General features: G+C 31.9%; 2 protein-coding genes across 2 annotated transcripts; one reads left to right on the top strand and one right to left on the bottom strand.

Moving 5' to 3' along the window:
- Window positions 1-871: 871 nt before the first annotated feature.
- LOC130804051 (uncharacterized) lies at window positions 872-1,575 on the bottom strand. The gene has a single exon (XM_057668355.1). The coding sequence runs from the start codon at window positions 1,472-1,474 to the stop codon at window positions 1,088-1,090; it is 387 nt and encodes a 128-aa protein (XP_057524338.1). The 5' UTR covers window positions 1,475-1,575; the 3' UTR covers window positions 872-1,087.
- Window positions 1,576-13,628: 12,053 nt separating this feature from the next.
- Window positions 13,629-17,732, top strand: LOC130804054 (hydroxyproline O-arabinosyltransferase 1-like). The gene is made up of 8 exons (XM_057668360.1): window positions 13,629-14,119; window positions 15,517-15,584; window positions 15,718-15,919; window positions 16,010-16,107; window positions 16,199-16,268; window positions 16,679-16,750; window positions 16,863-16,976; window positions 17,381-17,732. The coding sequence occupies exons 1-8, from the start codon at window positions 13,730-13,732 to the stop codon at window positions 17,438-17,440; spliced, it is 1,074 nt and encodes a 357-aa protein (XP_057524343.1). The 5' UTR covers window positions 13,629-13,729; the 3' UTR covers window positions 17,441-17,732.
- Window positions 17,733-17,822: the final 90 nt, after the last annotated feature.

Consider the following 17,822-nt stretch of genomic DNA (forward strand, 5'->3'; position numbering starts at 1 on the left):
TAATGTATTTTCAATGATGCTTCTAAGCAAGATTTTAATCTTCATGATAAATATGAAAATATTCTTTATTATTGATTTATAATTAAATATAATATCAATTTGGTTTATTTGAAATAACTAATTGTAATAATTAAAAATTAAAATATTTCGTACATTTTCACAAAGAAGTTTATTTATATTGTACTTATACTTATATTGAGGATATAGACACTTGATAACAATTGGTTTATTGAGTAAACATCCAAATTAGTATAACCAATTTCTGTTGAATGCTGTCTTAATCGTTAGTAATTATTTCTGATTTCATTCTATAGATTGAGAAAATAAAATTTATCTTTTAATTTGCACTTCTTTTTATTTTAGTTTGTTCCATTTATTTTGCACTCTTTTTTTTTTTTTGGCAAAGACCTCACTTTCTTTAAATCTCGTCCACAAACTTATTTTTATTTCTCCAACTTAACCACTCATTTTTATAATCCACTTGCTTTTTATTTTATTCTCCAACTCAATTTCAATTTTGGAGTATTTACTTTATTAATGACATAAACTCCAACTACAAGATTTAAAATGGCTGGATGGGATTTTGAAGGGGCGTCAAAAGTACTACTATCAACCAAGTACCAAGTTCTAATCAAGATGACTCATACCTTATTGACAACTTGACAACCTTAAACATAATGTCAATTATTGGATTTTTGAAATAAATTATTTTAAGTATTCAATAGCATTAATGCAACGTTAGTACAACTTAATTAGCTTCTATTGTGATTCAAGTTTCCAATTGAAGGAATAATTTTACTCCTAAAAATCAACGCTACATAATGAGCAAGAATTATTGAGAAGGAAATGAATTGCAAAATAAGAGATCAAATTAAACTTAATTCAAATCCAAACTTGGCTTGGATATACGCACAATTGAAATTATATACACATTAGTAATAGTACTTCAAATATAATTTACAAATGTTCACCTTAATAGTTTCATTGCTTCTATATATTCCTAAAAATCTATTTCATATCAATCGAGATGAAAAACTCTCAAATGAAATCTACATTTTCGCAAAAAACAACGATTCAATTGAATTCGTCAACTCCGATCAGAAACGACGCCGTTTTTCGATTCTTTCACGGGCGAAGGAGGAAGCCTAGAGGAGAAATTCCGAATAGGATATTCATCAAGATGCGAGTCATCATCTTCAAAATTAAGAGCGTAACTCAGCGGGTCATACCTAAACTCAACCGAGTTAGATCGACGATTTCTTCCATGTTTTCCAGAAAAAATATTAGCGCAAAGATCCTTAACATCAGGAAGTTCAGATTTCAGCCAAGACAATAAACTCTGATTCTTTTCCGAATGTTCTAGTTTCATCTTATCATCATCTTCCTCAGAATCTGAGAAACTACAGCAAGAAGCACAAAGTAATTTCAACTTGTTCTTCAAAGACAGTGATGAATATTTCTTGTCGAACTTCATTGATGAGAGAAAAACAGAATAAGAAAAGCAATTTGCTTTGAATCAAGGAATGAGTAGACAGGAAAGTGTATGATTATGTGTCGGTGAAGAGTGAGTTTGGAGAGGAGATATATATAGAAATTAGGGTAAAGAGAAAAAGTATAGGGAAGATAAGGTTTTTAGCGTTATGTGCGGGGCCACACATTTTTTTTATGATTGCCAGTTGGATGTTATAGTGGAGTGTGTGTGAGGATGACGTGGAGTAGGAGAGAGAATAAAATATACCGTGGGAATTGCGCGGCGTTTGGTTCGATTCGCGTGACTTCACTTGCGCCCGTTGTTTGTGCCTACTAGTTGTTTTACCAACTCGTCACAACAAATATTTTTTTTGAAAGACGTATCTTAAGTCCAACTTATTTAAAATTAATATTTATATTGTATTTTAAATGTCTATTTATATTATCATAATACTTATTTATCGTATTTTTAATGCCTATTTTTAATATTTTTAATGTCATACTTACATAATTCTTAATAGGAGTACCTACTTATAATATTTTAAAAAATAAATAATAGGTCGGCCTAATTGGGGATGATCTCTCAAAAAGACGGTCTCTCACAAGAATTTGTGATTTATATTTAAGATGATGTTTAGTAAATGTTTGTTGCCTTTTTAATTTATTTGTTTGATCATTTGAAAATATTAATTATTTTGTTAGCTTTAACTAGTTAAATCAGTGGATTTAGCAAACTTAAATACTGATGCTGGTTATTTATTAAAGGAAAATAAGTCAATAAGTCAAAACCAAACTATTTTTTTTGAACTTTTGCTTACTAGTGTGGAAAATTATTGTCCTTCTCTTGTTGAGTAAAATTTTAAATATTTTTTATATTTTCTATATTAAAAAATAAGTGTAACTTTTGTTTTTTTATGTAGTCCAATATATTAATTCAATTCTTAATATTTCTAATTACTTATAATAAAAAATTATAAAAATTTGATATTAATAATTTTTGCAGTAAGACGAATAAAAAATAATCTCACTTGACTATATTTTAACTTAAAGATTAAAAATTAATTACAAATTATATATTATAATGTTGCTACTAATATGGAACAGATAAAGTTAAAAAAAATCATTTTATATGAACATCAAATGTATAAATATATAAATAGAATGTATAATCGCTCCAATACAAACTAACAACATACTTCCTCCGTTCCATAATTGTTGCTACATTTGCATGGGCATCGGGAATTAAGAAAAGTGATTGACCTACAATGTAGCTGATTGTTTACTTTATAGAGTATAGTATTTTATTATTGTTAATTGAAAAAGAATAAGGAAAAATAGGTTGTTAGGTTACTTTATAGAGTATAGTATATATTTTATTATAGAGTATAGAGTAGGATAAAAATAGGGGTAGATAGAACTTTAAATGATTGTTTTATTACTAAAAACGGAAATGTAGCAAGTAATATGAAATTGTCAAAAATAGAAAATGTAGCAAGTATTATGGAACGGAGGAAGTATATAACAAATAATAGAAACTCAAAATTGGATTACTAAGAACCAATCGAATACCAATATGATTACTCATAGACCTTTTTCAAACAACTTTATCAAAAAACATATATAATAATGTTATAATTAATTGGTAGCGTTTAAAGGCAATTAGAACATCCCTTTCATTAGGGTTTAGCTTCATGTCTTCTCTTAATAGCCGGCCAAATTCAATGCTTTAAAAAAATATTAAATTAGGCTTATTATTTTATTACCATTGTATCAAGGTCCACGAGAAATCATCTCTTCTATACTATATATACTATGATTAAATAATACTTATACTCTGAAATGCTTACTGCATTAAGATATTTGATACTTTTAATCATTTAATCTTATTTTATGTATTATGTGTTAGATTATTAAATATATCTTGTGGAGTCTTAACCACTAACTAAGGCTTTTGGTTGAATTACTTCCTTAACATGGTATCAGAGTCAACGTGCCAGAGGTTACAGATTCGACTGTTAACCACTCCTTACTTAAAAGTGGAATATACAAGAGGGCATGTTTTGCATTCACATTTCTAGCTCAAAGGGCGCTCGTGTGAGGGGACATGTTAAAGTATATAACATATTTTGAAACCTTAATCATCATCTTAAACTTTTTTGTTATTGGTTCCTTGAGATTACGATCAATGTTTAAGAAAAAATATAGTCAAATGCGATCTTGTATGAATTTTCTGATCGCATACTTTCATAATATTATCATAATTCTAGATATAATTAATCAAAATAATGTATTAAGTTGCATAAAAGTCATAAAATGTAATAAGTATAATAGAACGAAAAAAGCATCTAGCTACTTATACAACTACTCGATATCATTAAAACTAGTTTGAAAATTTAAATAAATGAAGCAGGTTATTTGGTTGATGACACTTTGAATAAGCTTAAAAATAGTATACTAATGAAGTTTAGAACATGCAAGAGTGTTCCTATGCACTTAGCAAGTACATGAATATGGTATCTTAGTGTTAAAGGGTAGTTAAAAAATAAGTATTGTACAAATCAATGTCATTATTAGTTTGATTATAGTTAAATATTTGAAGTTACCACTTGGTTCTTTGCATTAATTCAAATTTCTAAGGTGTACACAAAGCACACAACCATTTTCATTTGAGAAGATTGTGGCATCTCGGTTCATGAATTGTTGTTCTATTTGGTAACAATCTTCTTGGATGATATACATACATACACACACATATATATATATATATATATATATATATATATATATATATATATATATATATATATATATATATATATATATATATTATATAATATATATATATATATATATATATATATATATATATATATATATATATATATATATTACTATGAAAATATTTAATGCGATTTCAAATACTAAAACTTCCGGTTTTGGTTGAAATGGTCATTTAATATGTTATCTAGTGGCAGACTTCGGCTTCATCCGACCTGGTCTCCACCCCACTAAGATCATTCTTTTTTATTAAAATTTTGAAAAATTATCAAATGACACCCCTAAGTTTTTACATTTTATTAACAATACCCTTAAGTTATTTCGATTATCAATGGTAGCCTCGTGTTATTGAGCATTTTACAACTGTAACCTTTTCTAAATGTTTTCGTCTAAAATCATCCAAAACTTTTAACTTTTTTTTCTTTTATTTTTCAAGTTAAAAAATCAAAAAAATAAAAGAAAAAGAAAAAAAGTTAATAGTTTTGGACGATTTTGGACTGAAAAAATAGAAAAGGTTACGGTTGTAAGACGCTCAATTACACGAGGGTACCATTGATAATCGAAAAAACTTAGAAATACCATTAATAAAGGGTAAAAAATTAGGAGTACCATTGATAATTTTCCCAAAATTTTTAATTGTCCCTCAAAATTAAGTACTTCATGTTTAAATTATTTGATTTTAGATTAAGTAATTAACCTTCCTTATAATTAAAAATTTTCAAGGTCCGCCTTTAATAATATCAACCTACAATCGATCCTTCTCAGTATCATCATTTACGCTAACTGTTGTACTCCTACTCTTTGACCAACTTAAACAACTTATTCAAAAGTTTTATGTGATAGTAATAGAGATCAAAAGATCAATTTATACTTTATTCTTCGTAAATAGTTAAATTTAAAAAAATGTGCTCACTATTTATGTATGGTAACTAGCCTAACCATTTAATCCTCAATATAATGGTCTATTTTATTTTTTGTAAAACAAGCAAATTCTTAAAATAATCAAATGCTAAACTCTTAATTAATTAGGCAAATTAAAAGTCATTCAGAGAAAAGTCAAAAAATAAATAGTATAATACAAAAATCTTCAATTATTACAAAAAAATTAAATTTTGTTTCAATTAGAGTAAATATATTTTTTTTCAAATAAGATTCTAAAATTAATTCGCATCTAGTCTTTTATTTTTCTGAGTCTATTTAAAAATTACATTGTTAAAGGGTATGAATATGTATAGCAATTTTGTTGATCTCCAATATGTTACATCCAAAAGATTTAGGTAAGATGAGGATTATGAAATGAATAAAAGCCAAGTGCAGTTGTATTTTTAGCCGCTTTTAGTCGTTAGAATAGATATCTGTACAAGTATACCTACAATATTGTATTATTTTCTTTACTTAAAGTATATTAGTCATCCAACTTTTGAGGTCGGCTCCAAATCGAATCAGATAAACCCAAAGTGATGCAAATAACAACTCACCAAATTAAAGCAAATACAACAAAAGTCGACCAATTTTACTTTATAAAAGTGTGGAAAAATCGTCAAAAGCTTAGGCTTCCTTAAAATCCCAAAATATTTTATATCTATTCAGTATCAGTCTTATAAGGGATCAATTCAAAAAATTAATAAAAATATTTTTTAATATTTAATAATTAGGAGCCAATAATTATATATATTTAGTAATATTAGAGGCCCATGATTAATGTTTCATCTTAGACATCTCAAGTCTCAGGATCGACCTTATATATATTCTAATACGTCCCCTTAATATAAGAGTCATTTGGTTAAAATATGGATGCATTATGCACTTTCCTCATATCTGACGCTAAATATTCCACCGAAAATAAAAATTGTGAAATTCAAATTCTTAACATTTTGTCATGTTAGGTCTTTCATATATGTCAATGGAAAAGGAAATCAACCAATAGATTAAACTTTTAATTGATTCATTATCATTATCATACCCAATGTCCCGCTCGAAAATAGAGTTTGGGTGAGGAAAGGTGACGGACAATTCATACCCATACTCCGTTCTTTTGATTGATTGACCGGTTTAATTGATTTATTACAATACGAATACATTACAATTTACAAACCCTTTACAATAGAAGAGAAGGTCACCTTTGGCATTTTACAGAACATCCAATTTATACATCTTTTTGGACCATTGTTGAAAATGACTGATTTGAAATATACTACTTAGTGGGATTATCCATAACCATATCTATTATGTTGGGCGTGTAAAGTTATATGTGTGAGTGTATGACCTATAAATATTATATATACATGCATAATGACATCATCATCAAATGTGAAGCCAACATATTTTGCATACATGATGCATAAAGAAGATAACGAAAGCTGTGGCCTGTGGGTCGTCATACTTATTAGCTTGAGTTTGACTATGGTAGTGCTTTTTACATTTCTCACCATTAAAATGATCAATTCTATAGGATCTTAGATTAAAGGGCCTTAATTATTAGTTATTACACTTTCTTTGTTTAATTTAATTAATGGTTTAGGTTTCAAAATTATGAAAAAATATAAAATAAATAGACCTTTAACAATAGTATGTAATTTTTAGATACGGCAAAACCTACTACTTGACTTAAACCTAATCTGAAATTATTGGGTTTGTATTGTGATTTTTGATTCAATTAATTAAATCGACCAACCCGACGTAGTCTGTTTACTAAATAGGTTAGGTTAAGGTTAAAATTTTAAACATGAAAGCAACCTATATAACGTATTTAATTAAATGAGTTAATTCTGAGTTAATCAATAAGTATAACCCGAATTTAATTCCTTTAATATCTTCCTATTTTCCATAAAAAATACAAACAAACAACTTATAGACGAAGAATTTAAAACTGGGGTCTTAAAATTAAGATGTAGTCAATGTTAAAACCTACAGTAAAAAAAAAATTATAAACGGATTAAGTGGATCGAAATCAGGTCGACCTGATTTATTGCAGATCAGGTTAGGATTGAAATTTTCGACCCAATTAAACAAACAGTTAGATTTGAATTCAGGAGTTTCTAACGTGTTTATACATGACTCTAACTCGAACACAACCTAACCTAATCTGTTTGCAGGGTCGGAGGAGCTCCATGAAATGCTGTCTCAAGGCCCCGATTTATAGGGCTTTATTTTTTTTTTTCCAAAAAATATAAGAGGAATACCAAGTATTCAAGAGCATTGAGAATAGAAAAACTAACAGATATTTCCTGATATACCACTGAGTTTCTTCGAAATTCACCATATACCACATGAAATGTTATAATTCACCATATACCATTGAGTTTACGTCCGTTAGCACAGAATACCATTAATGACAACTGCCGTCAACACTTCCTTCCTCTAGGGTTCTCTCCATTGAATTCTCCATTTTCCTCTCTCTCTCTCCTCATCGAGAACTCTCCTCATTTGGATTCAGAACCTTCCTTCTTTCTTCTCCTTTTTCCTCTTTTTTGTCTCCCTCCCTTTCTTTAACATCCTAGCATCATCAGACTCCAAACAAGTATTCCCTGATTCCTTAAGGTAGAATTAATCAAATTCAACACTCTTTTATCCTTCACAACCTTCTCTAAACAATACATCACTGATCCTATATATAGGACTAATTTACATGATCAAAGCAAGGAAGAATCATATGTTTAGGCAACTAACATAACGGTCACATTGCCTCGTGGTTTACACGTGCCTATTAAAAATCAAAATAGAAATCAGAATACAGCAGCTCTTCTGTTAGTGTTCTTCTGTTGAATGCTCGACCTTCACCTCGATTTTTCGTGCAATTTCAGTTATTTTGAGGAGGGTTCTTGGGCCATGACAGCAAGGCCCATGTGGAGAGATTCCAATTCTACCCTCGATTTCCTCCCCTGACCTCCGGTCACTTCTGCACTGCTCCGTCAAGGTGGCCTGGTCATCGATATTGAACAAGTTCTTTTACATGGCTGATACAGAAGCTAGTATAAAGGCTGCTGACTACACGACCTTGCACACGGATTTCAGAGCGTTGTGTGAGTTATTAATAGGGTTCTTGGCCCTTAATGGCTAGGTCCATGTGCCAAGATTTCATTTCTACTATAGCTCAAGTTCTGGATGCACCGGTTTGGCCTCCACGTGTCGTGCAAGGTGGGCTATTCGCTGATTGTGCTGTTGTGTTGTTCTGATGTCAGAATTTGTTCTGTATGTTGGTTTCTGTGGGGATGCTCTTGCTTGTGATGTTTATTATTTATTACATGGTTTACATCTTCATAGATATCTTCAAGTGCTGAATTGTGCTTAGAAGGTGCACATGACTTGGAAGATGCATATGCACATGGTTCAATTACAATATGCTACACGTCCATTCTTCCACTTACGCAAAGCTACCAAGATCTGAACCAATATGGTTCAATCACTAAACCCTTATCAACATTCACCAATATCTCACTCAAATCACCTCTTATATACCAAAGATATCCGGCAAAATTACTTCTAATTTTCCTAATAACAGTATGAGCATCTCTACCAAGGCAAAAAGCATGAGACTTTGAAGAAAATCTAGACTTAAAAATGGGTTCAAGAATCAACAATAACACCTCTTGAACAACATGGTTTTGAAAAGGTGGCTTATTAGAATTCAAAATCTTCTTCAATCTATTCTTAGAGGTAAATTCATTGATGGGTTTTTCAGTAGGACTACGAATATACAAATCAGTTTTCATGTCCCATTTAAATTGACCTTTTACTACAGCATTACGAAGAGCAAGAAGATCATCCAATACCTGAGAGTGAATGGCGTTACGAGAAGGGAAGAGCCAGTAAAATTTAAAGCTTGAATTTAATTTTCTTGATGATAAATTCAGAAATTAAAAAGAAATTAGTACCTTCTCGATGAGGAGAGAGAGAGGGAAATGGAGGAATTCAATGGAGAGAACCCTAGAGGAAGGAAGTGTTGACGGCACACTGACGGCAATTGTCATTAATGGTATTCTTTGCTAACGGACGTAAACTCAATGGTATATGGTGAATTAAAACATTTCATGTGGTATATGGTGAATTTCGAAGAAACTCAGTGGTATATCATGAAATATCCGAAAAACTAATCATTACAGTTGATTTAACGGAATGATGACAATTATTATTTTTCATTAACTGATGGACATACTTAAAATGAAGCACTGAATATTAGAAAAATATTGGTTTCATGTAATTATAAAATTTAGAATTATTTTAATATATTAATAAAAAAATTTACAAATATTAAAATATAATAAAATATATTTTAAATTTTTAGGGACCTATAATTTATATTTTAGTTATAGCCTTTAAAATGTCTAGACTACTGTCTATTTGACAGACATAATATTTTTGTTCCAACTCATGCGGGGTGAGTCATGAGTGGATGAGATGGCATTAATGTCTTTGAAATTGTTTTGAAATATACTTCTTTCGTTTCATAATACCCGTTATATTTTTTATTTTTTGCAATTTTATATTACTTGCTACATTTTCGTTTTTAGTAATAAAACAATCATTTAAAGTTCTATCTACCCCTATTTTTATCCTACTTTATACTTTATAATAAAATACTAAACTATACTCTAAATAACCTAACAACCTATTTTTCCTTTTTCTTTTTCACTTAACAATAATAAAATACTATACTCTATAAAGTAAACAATCAGCTACAGTGTAGGTCAATCACTTTTAAACAATCAGCTACCGTATAGGTCAATCACTTTTCTTAATCCCCGTGCCCATGCAAATGTAGCAACAATATCAGAACGCATAATTACTACTATACTATTAGTGTATCGGCATAATTATGTTGAATTTATAATGAAGGGATAGAGTAGGGTTGCCACTATTAGTTGATGAAGTTGAATAAGGTAAGGAATATAGGACGGAATAAAAAGAAAGAGAATAATAATAAAAGTTTTTTATTTATTTAGAAAAATTTAGTTGGAAAAGAGGTAGAGAAATATTTTTTTTTATTTCAAATATTTTCTTGTAGTGAGATTTAATTATTAAATAAATAAGTTAAATCGTTTTAATCCCTTTTAAAACTAGTATCTAAGAAAAAGATGATAAACATCCCCTTTCAATATCTCATCGTTCTTTTAAATTTCTTCGATTAAATTCAAATACCATCTGATTGTCATGCACTATAATAGCCTTACATATCTAAAAAAATTTGTAAAAAAAAAAATTACGCCTTTTTTATAATCAATGTCAAAATCAAATCCGAAAAAATTTATTTTCCAAACTAAGCGTTCAAGGAAATCGCTGTCAAGGGCAATGATTGTGGGTCGTATTGGGTTGGAGATTGGGTTTAAAGGGAAGCTGAAAATCACTATTACGGATAGGCGGATAGCAGTTTTCAGCTTCCAAAAACTAATTCTTGCCTTAACCATCAAAAGAACTTTAAAATTGCTATCAAGGACAACGTTTTCAATTTAAGTAAAATCGACGTCCTTAGCCGCATTTTTTAGCTTTCCTTGAAACCCAACCTCCATTCCAATAGAACCCAAAATTGTTGTCTTGACAGGCTGACAGTAATTTTCCAAAACGCTTAATTTGAGAAATGATTTTTTCCAAAGCTTAGTTTGAATTTTTTTTTATAACACAAATTCTTATGAGAGATGATCTCTTTGAGAGACCCTCTCTAAATTGGCCGGCCCAATTTATATTTTTTGAAACATTGTAAGTAAGTATTAAGAATGTGTAAGTAGACATTTAAGTTATTAAAAGTAGGCATTAAGAATACGGTTAGTAAGCATTAAGGATGATGTAAATTGACATTAAAGATATGGTAAGTAGGTATTAATATTTAATGGTTTAGACTTGAGATACGTCTCTCAATAGACTAATTGTGACAACAAAATTACTTATTTCAAATTTTCACGTCTACTAAATCAAAGTGATATCAAAAACCCGAAACCTTATAGTAAACCTTTCCTACAAGCCCAAAAAGCTCAATAACTAATCCCTTATCAAAGCCCAAATACTAAAACGCCTAGTTGCTACATCCTAAAAACTAACTAGTCATTACAATTGTACCATTAATTTCTCTGTGTATGTTCTCTTCCTTTTCCTCCTAAATTCTTATTTAAACATGGCATTTATCGAGTAAAAGATGCTTATGCAATGGCTATGAGTTTGGAGGATAACCCGACATGTTCTTCGGACCCGGATCGTCCACCGAAGGTTTCTAATTGCCTGGCAAGGCTGGAAAGCACGAAACCAAGCCACTTTTGAGAATTATAAAATTTCCATTGAAGTATGTGAGAAGACAGCATTGGATTGGCTTATGGAATATAAGCAGGCCATCACTCTCTTCGACAATAATGGTGCAAAAGGAACCCAGCCCCAACAAAAATGGATGCCTCCCCCTCCTAAAATGATCAAGATTAATGTTGATAGAGTCACAAACCAAAGCCAAGACTGCCAGGGGCTTGGTTTTGTTGCCCGAGATGAGAAAGGCTCGGTGTTAGTGGCAGGTTCAAGGACTGAATGGAAAGACCATAATCCGGAGAACGTTGAAGCAAGAGCAATGTTTTGGGCTGCACAAACAGCAAAATACCACGGATGGAGACATGTCATGTTTGAGGGAGATGCAAAATTGGTTGTTGAGGCCTTAAATTCTGGTCAGAGGCACAAGTGATTATTGAAAGTATTTTGGCTTTATGTACTTCTCTTGAGACCTGTAGTTTTAATTTCTACTATCGTAAATGTAATGCCGTGGCCCATAGGCTTGCTAAATGGGCTTCGACAGTTGTGTGTGACGAGGTGTGGTGCAATGTCGGGCCGCAATGGATCGAAGAAGATGTTGTTTGTGCTGATTTAATATAATTATAACCCACCTTTCTTTTCAAAAAAAAAAAAATTAAAAATATAGTGTTGGACTAATTATCTATCCCGGGTAATGGAGAACAAATAATAATCCTTTTACTTATTCATTTGTTAAACTTTATTTGATGTAGAAAAGTGTGCAAAATACTTTCTTATCCTTGAGATTTACTTCTAACTTAAAGTTTGCCCCATTTAAAAACAACTATCACATAAAATGATTAAAGGGGTCTTTGTACATGCTCATTTCTCGGATGGTTCTTAAGAGAAAATGTGAAACAAATAAGCAAAGTTAATCAAACAAATAAAAAAATTGAGATTCGGGTAAATTTAATTTAAAATATAAGCGTCTTTATGTACGAGACTAAGGTTAGGTTAGTTCGCAGTTACTAATAGCGAACAAAAAAATTAGTCAAAATTGTTTAACTGCGAATAAAAGGGAGACAATGTCATCCTGTTAAAAGATTACAAAAAAATGAAAATTATGTTTGTTCACTGCGAACAAACATCTTTTTAATTTTTTTTGTTCCTTCTAATGTTATGACATTGTCTCTCTTTTGTTCGCAGTTATCAATTGCAAACAAATAATTTTGACTTTTTTTGACCAATTTTTTTGTTCGTTGTTAGTAACTGCGAACAAACCTAACCTTAGGCTCGGATATAAAGATATTTATTTTGGAATTAAGTTTACCCAAATCTCATTTTTTTTATTTTTTTTGTTAATTTTACTTATTTTTTTCACATTTTCGTTCTTAAGAGATCCCTGGCCTATATGTGCACCTCAAGCCTGTGCTTAATTTCCTCATAGTACTTTCTTTAGAATGCTTTAATACATGAATTCTATGTGGTGCTTACAGTGGTCAGCTATAAGGCCCAAACTATTTTAGCTACCTTGTCTAATCCCACAGGCCCACAATGAACCTATGCTTAGGATTTTGATGTTTTGTTTTATACTACTCCCTCCATCCCGACATTTGCAGCATTTTTTCATTCTATTCCGTTTCATTCAATTTACTTATCATTTTTATATTTTGATTATCATTTATCATTTTTTTTTAATCTTAATCATATATTTTAACTTTTTTTTAATTCCATTCACACAAATTCTTCTATCTCTTTATTCATTATCACTTTTTTAAACCCTATTTCTCTTTAATGTTAATCTAATGAGAAGTACTTTGTTTCCCTCATAAATCACAATCATCTACCAAGGATTCCCTCACAAAGTTATTTAAGAGGAGTCACTCATGTGCTAGCTGGGGTATATATTATCGGGGCAAATTGTATAGTAAATTGTATTTGCAGATCAAATATTATGTCGTGCCAATTTTACTAAATGTTGATGGTAGCATGACCCATTACCATATCACGCTTCGTAATAAATAGTATCATGCCAAGTCATGACCGTATTTATCCATGCTTGTGTTGTCCACATGTCGACCCGCCTATATCCATGTCTATTTTTTTATTTTATTTTTTTAAAAGATGTCATGTCTAATTAGGTTCAACTAGAAAAAAAAAAAAAAGGAAATAGTAATATTAGTCCTCTTAGAAAGCAATGCACATGTCTTCCTCTCTTAGTTTCCCCTCCCCTCAAAATCCACATACTCCAGAGTAAAAGGGGGAAGCAAAGAAGATAGGCATGGGATATGGACTCTTCTGTAAAACCCTATTAATTTCATTCTCAGCAGCTTTAATCACTTACAACATAATCATTTCCTCAAATGCTCCGTTTCCATCTTCCACTTCTTTCGATAGTTCAGTTGACCCAGTAATCAAACTTCCTAGTGATCGCAAATTTAAGTTGGGTTCTGCTCAAAAAAGACTTTTTCACACTGCTGTCACTGCTTCAGATAATGTGTATAGTACTTGGCAATGCAGAGTTATGTATTATTGGTTCAAGAAGTATCAAAATCAACCCAATTCTGAGATGGGTGGGTTTACCCGGATTTTGCATTCGGGCGTACCAGATAAACATATGGATGAGATCCCTACTTTCGTTGTTCAACCTCTTCCTGCTGGCAAAGATCAGGTGATTGGTTAATTGATGCTTGTTTTTGATGATCTTGTTCTTTTATAATCCTTTACTATGTCCAGATTTGATCTTGTTTAGGATAATGGTATTATATTTATGGATTTGCACAATTTTTACTCTATGTTTATGGTTGATTGTTGATGGGTTTTGTTTTGATTTAAGTTTTATTAGTCTAAGGGTTTAATCTATAATTATTGCATACTTATAATTGAAATGCTTATTGTAATGCCAATTACCCGATCACCAAATGTAGAGGGAGATTTTGATCACTTTGTAGCTCATACTATGGCATATACATAACACGTTAAAGGGAAGTAGAGGGAAATAATGTATGTGCAATGGGGTATGAGCAATTGAGTTTTTGGTCATTGGATGAAGCAAGAAGGATTGGGGGTGTCACGGCCAGCCAGGAGGAGCATCTAGTAGGCAGGATCAGACCGAGCTCGTTCAATCAAGCACCTGGCTCGTTTGAACAGGCTGTCCAGGAGCCTACTGTCGCGCTTTTGTTTTGTTGATTTCTTTGTAGACATGTAAGGCCATTTTGTTAGGGTTATCTATTGATTTGGTGGACTATATAAATGCCCTAAAAACGTATTAGATGTGTGTGGAGGCTATTACATAGAGAGAAAATAGGGTTAGTGAACCTCGAGTGTGTTTTTCATGTAATAGAGTGCGATTTCCGTTAAAGGTGAAAACTTTGAGCTTGAGTGTGTGATTTCAGACCTCAGAAAACATTAAGCAGAACATTTGTTATTCCTTTTGCTGAAGCTATTACTATATCCTATGTAACTAAAAATCTTAGATGTTGGGTACTATTATATTCTCCGTCTTAAATGTTCGGCACATTTCCATTATTTCACTTTATCAAGGGGATTATTGTTATGATGTAGCTAGTAAGGTGTAGGAGGAAGTTTGTTAAAGGCTAAGTAGGGTAAAATTTAGCAAATATAGAAACGAGGCAAACAGTTAGGCACATCCAAAAACTTGAAATGGGGCATACATATTGGGGCAAATATGCATGATTTGTTTATGTATGCCATAATGCCAATTAGTTGTGGTTACAAACTACATCACGAAAGCATATGTCCCCTGGGCAAGGATTGCCTGTAAGAAGTTAGTTTGAACAGAGGAACCCAAATTTTGTCATGCAACTATACTGATTGATGATAGGAATAAATAAGTTTTCCTTATTTCATGTTGTACCAAAGCTAAATTAGTTATATATATACATACATATATATATATATATATATATATATATATATATATATATATGAGATAAATATTTTGCTCAATTCATAAAGTAATTGTACTCTAGTTTTACTTCAACAACATAGTTTGGTGTCCCATCAATTCCTTCTGTTGTTATTCATATCCTCATTGTGAACTTGTAGGGTTACATAGTTCTCAACAGACCTTGGGCGTTTGAGCAATGGCTTCAACAAGCGGACATTAAAGAAGAGTATGACACCTAAAACTCATGAAATAAATAGATCTTTTACTATTTCTCCTCAAATTCTTTTCTTTTCTCCCCTCCAAACGTTTGGGTAAGAATGGATGTTAGCTTTCTTAAGAGAATTCTTACTGTAATGCAGTTACATACTAATGGCGGAGCCCGATCACATCATTGTGAAGCCTATACCTAATTTATCCCGTGATGGACACGGAGCTGCTTTTCCATTCTTTTATATTGAACCTAAGAAGTATGAATCCGTTCTTCGAAAGTTTTTCCCGGAGAGTAAGGGACCAATAACAGAAATTGACCCCATTGGTAATTCTCCTGTCATTGTTGCAAAGGTATCTTGTCCACTCTAGAGCTTCCTTTGTTTCTTTTGCATAGCATTATTCATCTTCATTTCTGTTACTGGCTCCTTCCACCTCTTATAGGAGTCCCTTCGGAAGATTGCTCCCACATGGAAGAATGTTTCATTGGAAATGAAGCAGGATCCTGAAACTGACAAGGCTTTTGGTTGGGTTCTTGAGATGTAAGCTTTCTCTCAGTAAGCTGCTTAATTGTTTAGTATATGACACATATGTTCGAGCCTTTAACCTTCGCTCCCTGTTATCCATCTGCAGGTATGCCTATGCTGTGGCGTCTGCGCTGCACGGTGTGAAAAACATCTTGTATAAGGATTTCATGATTCAGGTTTAGTCTATTGCTTTAACCACTTTTGTACCCAGATGCCGAACTGGGTTTCTTATGATAAAAGACTATGTTTTCCCCCACAACACCGACTGCTTTGAAAAATATTGTACCTGTTACTATATTGTTATATAAAAATAGCCTGATAAGATTGCATACATTTGGTCCCAGAGCTTACCTTCTATATAGTTATTAGTGCAATGTTTATGTTGCGATTGTTACATACGAAGCATTCATAACTTCAATAGTTTAACTGTAAGATTTTCTCTAATCAATTGTACAAGTGCTTGCCATTTTTTGTACTGTATTTGGTGAGACAAAATCTTGCAGCCGTCTTATTTATGAATGATGAAAATGAGAATGTATTCCGCTGAAATCTTTACAGTTATCTTTTCTGTTGTGATGTAAACCAGCCTCCATGGGACACGGAAGTGGGTGCAAAGTATATCATTCATTACACTTATGGATGTGACTATGATATGAAGGTATAGAATCCCCCTTCTAATCACCTAAATGATGCCCCTTGGACTATGTCCTGTCTTGTACCCATGCCTGTTTTCATCTGTTAAAGGCATTTTTGGGTTGTTTTTGATGCAGGGTAAACTAACATATGGAAAGATTGGAGAATGGCGATTTGACAAGAGATCCTATACCAAAATTCCTCCTCCAAAAAACTTGACTCTGCCACCACCTGGTGTTCCTGAAAGTGTGGTATGGCTTTCTCAACTTGCATTTATGTCTATTTTGAGTTGTCTCACTTTGCACCATTTTCTCTCGGTAATGTTCACCCACAAATTCATTCACTCGTTGGATCTCGTTCACATATTTCTTAACTCCACTTGATATACCTATTACAAATGAATATTTACCCCTCTTAGAAAGAGGTCCAAATTAAATGGGACAGAAGGAGTATGTATTATGTGAACAAGTCTACCAACTTCATCTCGACAAAGTAACGAGCCATGACAAGTAACCGATAGTCATTGGCTTGAGCATTCTCAATTTGTAGTGTCCTTTTTTCTATAAGATTTGTAATCCATTGGTAAACTTCAAAATACTAAACTATAGTTTAAGATGCTGGTAGTGTTCTTAAGGTATTGCTTTTACAATGTCAGGTGACGCTTGTAAAAATGGTGAATGAGGCAACAGCAACAATACCTCACTGGGACTCATAACGAGGCTTTGTGGAGTCCGATGCTCAGCAAGGAGGAATCATTTGATGCGATGCTACTCGACATACATTCCAGAATTACACAATCAGACATCCTTGATGCTATAGAATTGTTAGTCTTGTAGTTGTTTTCAATCGTTTCGATCCCCAACCCGTTCATTTATGTTGTTTTAGCTACACAATTTCGAATCACACGTGATAATCCATAGATTTGTAAAAAAAAAAAAAAAAAACTGGACATCCTCCGAAAGTTTGTCTAAATAGTGTTTGTATACCAAAAAAAAGATATTCGTGCAGGCCGGTTGTGTATCCTCCAGTTCCCCTAATTCCTCATGCAGGCTGGATTGTTCTTTGATTAACTTGAAATTAGATGATAGTACCAAGAG

Source organism: Amaranthus tricolor, chromosome 17 (genome assembly GCF_026212465.1).
Source record: "Amaranthus tricolor cultivar Red isolate AtriRed21 chromosome 17, ASM2621246v1, whole genome shotgun sequence".
NCBI lineage: Eukaryota > Viridiplantae > Streptophyta > Magnoliopsida > Caryophyllales > Amaranthaceae > Amaranthus > Amaranthus tricolor.